Source organism: Acanthochromis polyacanthus, chromosome 22 (genome assembly GCF_021347895.1).
Source record: "Acanthochromis polyacanthus isolate Apoly-LR-REF ecotype Palm Island chromosome 22, KAUST_Apoly_ChrSc, whole genome shotgun sequence".
NCBI lineage: Eukaryota > Metazoa > Chordata > Actinopteri > Pomacentridae > Acanthochromis > Acanthochromis polyacanthus.
Window position 1 is genome coordinate 10,089,286 of NC_067134.1, and position 7,572 is coordinate 10,096,857.

The 7,572-nt window shown below is 37.0% G+C and overlaps 1 protein-coding gene across 1 annotated transcript; it reads right to left on the minus strand.

Moving 5' to 3' along the window:
• Nucleotides 1-1,786: 1,786 nt before the first annotated feature.
• Nucleotides 1,787-5,926, minus strand: sumo1 (small ubiquitin like modifier 1). The gene is made up of 5 exons (XM_022221270.2): nucleotides 5,800-5,926; nucleotides 5,340-5,414; nucleotides 4,244-4,321; nucleotides 4,087-4,158; nucleotides 1,787-2,545 (listed from the first exon to the last, which is right to left on the minus strand). The coding sequence occupies exons 1-5, from the start codon at nucleotides 5,809-5,811 to the stop codon at nucleotides 2,477-2,479; spliced, it is 306 nt and encodes a 101-aa protein (XP_022076962.1). The 5' UTR covers nucleotides 5,812-5,926; the 3' UTR covers nucleotides 1,787-2,476.
• Between the last annotated feature and the right edge of the window lie 1,646 nt (nucleotides 5,927-7,572).

Below are 7,572 nucleotides of genomic sequence, written 5' to 3' on the forward strand. Positions count from 1 at the left end.
AATCCAATTGAGGCAACGTTTCAAAAGACGTCTCCCAATATCTCATTTTATGGCGTGCACCTCTGGGAAGTGACAGTTGTTATCTGTCACCATGTAAGTTTGCTTTAGGGGCTGTTTTTCCAGTCCCAGAGGTGCGATTCGATCACAATCCACTTAAACCTGACGTTTGTGAAGAGAGAAATAACCGTCTGCTTCCTGTTTTCCCTTTCAGCGGTTATTTCCCCCTTCAGGAATCGATTTCTAGACAAAAGCGTGTTGATCCCAACCTCCTCGAGGAACTTCGTACAGGACACACATCGAGAGTTTCATTCCAAAAACAAAAGTTTTTTAAAAAAACGAGCGATCTGAAAGACTTCAGACGGGTTTAAAAACACCGCGCGAGAGTCAGAGAGCAAAGGGTTCCGAGGAGGGGTTTTACACTTTGATATACCGTTACAGAATGAAACCCTCGAGTATAAATAAAAGACGACACTGGAGAGATACATGGCATATCATTCAAACACTCTAATACTGAATACAACATATACAAGTAAAGCACAATTATTACCTTTAAAAAAATGCCTCAAACGTCACCAAAGATGGTCAGTTATCATCAGGATTTACACTTTCATGAGGGCGCAGAAAACACTAATTATTCAAATCTACGGACACGAATGTGGACGCGCTGCTTTTCCTGCCGTGGTTTCGGGTTCCAAAGACGTCGATCCGGCTGTTTAAAGAGCCCACAGCCGTTCAATGCCCCGGACCAAACACAAAACACAAACAACTGCAGCTCCGACGTCTAACTTGGTTTACGAAATATAATGGAAAAAGACCAGGAGGGAAGGAAGAGTGCATCTAGAAATCTGGGTCTGGGAGCAGTTCATCCATCAGCGTGACATAAATCGATGCTTCTTCCTGCCATTTTTGAGCATTTGATCATCAAAAATGTCGGCCATCTTTGAGGAAATGAAATCCCGTTTAACAAAAACATAAAAGATATTTTCGTTTCTTGTCGGTTTGACGTCCGTGCACTGAGACGGGACAGTTTGACTTTAACTCGGCAGTGAAAAAAAGCATAAAGACCCACAGATCAGACAGCAGGTTAACTCCAGATCAGCTGATGAGCTTCGTTTCAGCTTCCTGATATTTAGAGGCTCGACAGCAGGGGTGTCAAACACGCGGCTGGCGGACCAAAACCGGCCCTTCAGAGGGTCCAATCTGGCCCTGTGTAAACATTACAAAGATGTTTGTGTTGTCTTTTTATTATTGTTCCGTTCCTCATTTTTTGTCATTTGTCCGTTTTTTTGGTCGCTTTGTAATTTTTTAGCTTTTTTTGATTCGTTTCATGTTGTTTGTCCCATTTTTTGTCTAACTTGTCATTCTTCTCATTTTTGTCATTTTGTTTCATTGTATCATTTTTGTCGTTTTGCTTTTTTTGTCTCGTCATCTGTGTAACTGTCTCATTTTAGTTGTTCATCTCATTTTTTGCATTTCATTTTTGTAATATTTTCTCAGATTGTCTCATATTTTTGTCATTTTGTGTTTCCTTTTTGTCTATTTTTTTCTCATTTTTTGGTCTTGCTTGTGTCACTTATGCAATTTTTTTCTAATTTTTATCCATTTCTTGGTCACCAACATTTTGTCTTTTCTTTTTTGGTTTGTTTCTTGTCGTTTGTCTCATTTACCATTTTTATTGTTAAAGTAAAATCCTGTGTGGTTCAGTTCCAGACACCTGTGACTAAATGTTTTTTATAGACACTCTAATCTGGAAGTTGTAATGTGGAAATGATAAACTGAGGCTGAATGTTGTTGAAATTACATTTATTTTTCTTAAGAAATTTCAGGATGTTTATAATGTTTTGTAAAAAGTTTATTCCTTAAATGAACATTTCTGCAGTAAACCAAAGAAAACATTAGGACTTGCTGTTATATTTGGGTTATTATTTTGTGATTTAACTGGAAACTTGAGATCAAATCAGGCTGAATGTGGAACTAACCTGAATACAATAAGTTTGACATCCCTGCTGTAAAGAATCCACACGATAAGTACTTTGGACGTCTCTTTCCAAACCGCATTTTTACTATCGTCCGTTTGCTGCAAGAACGGCTTCCACAGCTGAAGATCTAAAAGATCAACAGTTGAACTCTGCGGACCTTAAAAGCACGGCCACTTGGATTTTTATCGGGGAGCTGAAACAAGCTGCACATTTTCAGCTGTGGCTGAACTGTTCCTTCAGTTCGGAACAACACGGCGTGGTTTTCAAACACCAACAAACAGAAAAAGATGCCCGTCTGTGAATTTCATCTCTCCGCTCGGCACCGTGAGCGTCCTCGGCCTCGGCCCGTTCACCTCGCCGCCCTCACAACAACATGGAAGCCCTGGTTGAGTCCGTTTTTGATCCAGATGGTTTGAAACCAAACGAAAAAAATACGTACATACATACAAAATAAAATACAAAATAAAAGAAAAAAAAGATTTAAAAACGCAGGAGGCTTAATCATTCCAAAGTCCGCCAGTCTGTTCTTGATACACCTCGATGACGTCCTCGTCCTCCATGCCCAGCTGCAAAACAGCAGAGATGCTTTTAGTGACGCAGTTCGAAGAATTCCTCCTGATTTTAGTCACCCTGAACTAGGTCTGAAATGAGTCCTAGAGTTATTCGAAGACTAAAATTCCTCAAGGCAGAATTCTCTGAATGGAGGCTTCGTTTAATCCACTACAAACTAGACCCCAGGTCACTAACTGGACCCAGACTTTATCGTATATGGACTTATAACCAATAAACCATGAGGGGATTTACATTTGACGGGACACTTCTATTTCAACCGGTACAACTTCTCTAGTGTTTACAGCATTTAGCAGATCAGAGGCTGAGCTACGAAGACCATTCAGTACAGTCAGACTTTCTTTGTGCGAGTCGACAAAAACTAAACCCACAGTCAGAGTTAACAGGTATGAAGGAGGTTTTCAACTTCCTTTGAAAACTCAGACTTTCTGCTTCAAACTCATCACACAAACAGAAGTGTTAAACCATCATTTGACACGTTTCCGCACAAAATGAACCGACGGTGAACAGGTTGTTTTAATGGAGAACGAGGAATTAAAACATGTATGACGGTAAAGAATATAAATGTCAGGTTTCTATGGCTTTGAGTCTTAGTTAAATACCCCTGTACTAGACGACACAGATGTCAGTCCGTGTTGCACCAGGAAGGTTATTTCTGTTGCGCTCACTTCCTCTTTTGATGCTGCGACACCAAGCGTGGAACCCGATTAATCACCAGAATAATCGATAGAACACTTGATTACTAAAATAATAACTGCAGCCCTACTCTGTACTCCTCTGCAGTGTCGTCATGTGTGGGAACTTTTCCATTAATCAGAAAAAAAGAGGCGTCCAAAAGCTGCTCTCACGATGTCATTTACTGTCACGTGGATGTGTGTCGATAGTAACATTTTCCATTAAAATCCTCCTTTAATAATCTCCATATTTGTCAAAGAATGACTCGGATCAGTCGGCAAAAGCTCAGACTTTTGAGACCAGTTTAACACTCTGAAAAACAACCAAATCTGTGACTGTTCTGAATTAACTGAATGCTACATTGTGTTAGCTAATGGTGTTGAAAGGCTACCTGATGATCAGAAAACCCTTGTGCGGTTATGTTAGCACATGGATAAAAGTGGGAGCTTTCATGGAAAACATGGAATTGTCTGGATGATCTCAAACCTTTAAACAGTAGCATATGAGTGAGAAAATGACTGCAGAAGGAACATTTATCTGGTGATCGATAACTGATGAACCCTTTCACTCATTTTGGCTCCAAGCTGAATCTACTTAGGTTTTGACTTTTTCCAATAAAACAGATGTCTGTAAACATCTCCTTACGCTCTAACCTGCATTTTCTGCTACTTTTCCACAGATAAGATTCATTATTCAGGAAAACAAACCCTGATATGAATCGGTAATGACGCTGAAAATGCCTAAATCGTCAGAACTTCTAGCCAACAGTCAGTCTAATCAGGTTAATGAAGAGCAGAACAGGAACACAAAAGGCTCTTTGGATCAACACGGATGTCGGTAAAGTCAGAAAAGACAAGTTTACCTCTTTTGGGGTTTGGTTGTCTGCAATTCTCTGTCCTTCAAAGAGAAACCTTAGCGTGCTGGCCGGGACGCCCTGGAAGAAAAACACAACAGAGTGAGGAAAGTGTTTCCTGCTTCTTAAAAAGGAGATAATGTCTCAGTGTCACTTCCTCCTGTACCTGTCTCTGGCTGTAAGACTCTTTCAGCTTCTTTAGATGTGTCGTCATTTTCACCTTAAAGTGGATTTCGCTGCTGTCCTGTGGGCCGAAAGAAGAAGTGATAAGGAGCAGCACGAGGCATTTAAATGACTGCAGAGAAACAAAACTACATGAAACAGACAATCAGCTGGAAAACACTCAAGAGCTCAAAACGATGCACAAAACAGCGAATAAAGCAAAACACAAAATGAGACAAAAAACCATATGCGAGACAAAAAAAAGGAAACACCAAACAACAAAAACATTAGACAAATGACAAAAGTCTGACAAAAAACAAGAAAAATAAAACAAAAATGAGACACAAAGCGACAAATGGCACGAAACAAAACAAAAAAGAGACAAAAAAGTTACAAAGCGACAAAGAAATAGACAAACGAGACAAAAAGGTGACAAAAGCGAGAACAAAACGACAAAAGTCAGACAAAAAAAGACAAAACTAAACAAAATATTACAAAAACAAATAAAAAAATAGACAAACAACACAAGTGGGACAAAAAAAACACAAAACAAAAACATGAGACAAAGTACAAAAGTCAGACAAAAAAACAGACAAAAATATATTTTAAAAATCAGACAAAACAACAAAATGCCAAATGAACAATCTAGTATTTTACTTTATGATCAAAGCAACTTGTCATGGTCTAGAAATTATTTTAAATTGATAGTTTTACTAATTTACAATCTACAGTTAATGTCTTCTCTGGAATTTTTACACTTTACAAAATCAAGCTGCATGTTTAAAAGCCCGGCTGGAAATATTCTTCCAATTTGTGTTCTTAGTATCTTTGTGTTCTTCTGTTTTTCTTACTTACATCATTCCTCTTTAATTTATGGTTGTCTTTTCTTGCTTTTATTACTGTCAGGTTGCAGATTTCCCTTTGTCTTACCAATAAAAGATGTTCTATTCCATTAAGTGCAGGTGAACTTTAACATTTACATCTAACGTATTCACTGGATCAGTCAACTGAAGGTGTTTTGGAAACAGAAACGTTTGAGTCTGACAGATGAGTAACACGTCAAAAATCAGTTGTGAATACTCCAAAGCATGCTCACACACCTGACCAATCACTTTTAACTTGATGTAGTCTCCATCCTTCTTGTCCCCCCCGTCTTGGCTGGATGGTTTTGTCTCCTAAACAACAACAAACACAAAACACTGAAGCAGCACCTGAACGCAACACACTTTATTTTGTTTTTAAATAATAAAGGCCCGAAAGCTACACTTCACACATTTCTCACACTAAATCCTGACTGAGCCGGTTTTAAAATGCCGACGGGGCTTGATATTCAAAGGCAGAACGTCACAAGTAAACTAGAAACCGAAGGTAACTGTTAGCTGTTAGCTGCTAGCGGCTAAATAAGCTGGGAGTTGTGGGCCTGAGGCTAACAACACGAGCTAACAGTTAGCATGTTAGATAACCAGATACGAGGCATCGACCACCGCAGCCCTCAGATGTTTGAACTCTGTTTCCCGCTTATAGTAATTGACTCCGACTCTCCGCAGCTGTCGTCCTTACCGTGTCTGACATGCTGCTGTTTTCTGTGCGCGGTAGAGAACGTCCTGACAATAGATGCACCGTTTAGCTCTCAGCCGCGGCTCCAGTGGATGTTATGAGGGCTCGACAGCAGCCGGAAGTGACGCAAGAGAAGTGTTCCGGACGTGGAAATTTGTAAACCACGTTAAAGCTCGAAAAACCACAACTTCACAGTATGCAATCAAGGCTAAAGACGCTATTTAGTAAAGTATTAAAGTTAAATTATTTATAACACATATTTAGTGAATCATGACTTGTAATATTATCTCAGATAATATTTTAATCGATCATCTTGAGGATAAAAATCCAAAAGATCCTAACCACAAATTATTGTCTAGATAATACCATACACTGATTTCAAACCAGTAATAATCGAAATCAAATTCCAAATCACGTTAGTTTGTGATCAGTAAATTGAATTTTCTGTTACTTTCACAGCATATTTAATTTTTTTTACATAAGAAAAATGAACATAACAAATGTAAACAATAAATTATATAAAATACATCTATACCTGACGGTGACATATATGAAGGACATAATAACAGTATTATGTATTAATGTTTGTTATACTATGTTGTGTTTGTCTTTTGGGGAAGTGCCAACAAAGATTGGTTGCAGAAATACAGTGACAATACATATCCTTGAATCTTTGAATCCTGATTAGATAACTAATTCAAATATTAACATTAAAACCAAATAATTAAGGATATTAACTTATTTAAAACTAAAGTTGAGATGCTCAAAAAGTATACACAGAAACCCTGTGAACTAGCTTTGCTCTCATTTTAATTTTTTCAACCTATTATTTTGTGTTTTGAACGTTTTATTTTAAATGTTTCTCAGCCAGGGTGTTAATTAATATGTTGCACAGCATATACCCAACTATTGTTTTGTTTTATTGTCGTAAGGAGGAACTTTTGTTTAAAAAAATTTTATGTTTTTATCACATAGTCATTTTCAAGTATTAAATTTGACTTTCGAATGAGTTAGTTTAATTTATTGTTGTTCATAAAATGGATGCTAGATTGGAATTAGCCTAACAAGTCAAAATATTTAGGTTGAGACCATCGATATTACTGATAAAAACCCACCACCCTGCATTATTCTAAGTTAAGAATGTTACCCTGAATAATTCTAGTATTAAGGTTAAAACCATACCACATTATTAATTATGAAGCTTACCTTTACTAATTTTAGAACTGAAGTTCTTGCCCCATGGAAATATGCATGGAAATCCAAGAAATTCAAGGATTAATTTTAATTTGATAAACATTTTATTTTGTATTTCACTGGTCTATGACACTTGTAAAGATGTTTATCAAGTATCTTGCACAAATACATACCCAACAATTGTTTTTATTTTATTTATGTATAGTGTAGCTTTTGTTAAAAAAAAAAAAACCTGTGTTTTTTTCAATGCTTTGAAGCTATAAGAGATGCTTTTTAATGCACAGTAAGTACCCAGTAATTAAATCCAGTGTAAATGTTAATATAATGGTGCTTTTTCCACAAATTATTTAGTACTAGCTCATGAAAAAACTAAACTTAGAAACTGTACATTTCGTGACAATACACATTCATTAGATAATTTATTAGAACATATAAACAATAATTTGATGTAATTTTAATTTTAGCCTCTTTTTATAGTTGTTCCCTTGTCCTCTGGTCACCATTTAACGTTTCCAGCTATGTAATTGGTAGGTAAAGTTTATTTGACATATAAGTGTGCACTAAATTATCAACTTGGACAAA

Coding starts and splice junctions, on each gene's coding strand:
- sumo1 (XM_022221270.2), bottom strand. Junction 4,159..4,243: donor AGTCTTACAGCCAGAGACAG/GTACAGGAGGAA, acceptor TTTTTCTTCCAG/GGCGTCCCGGCCAGCACGCT. Junction 2,546..4,086: donor ACAACCAAACCCCAAAAGAG/GTAAACTTGTCT, acceptor GCTGTTTTGCAG/CTGGGCATGGAGGACGAGGA.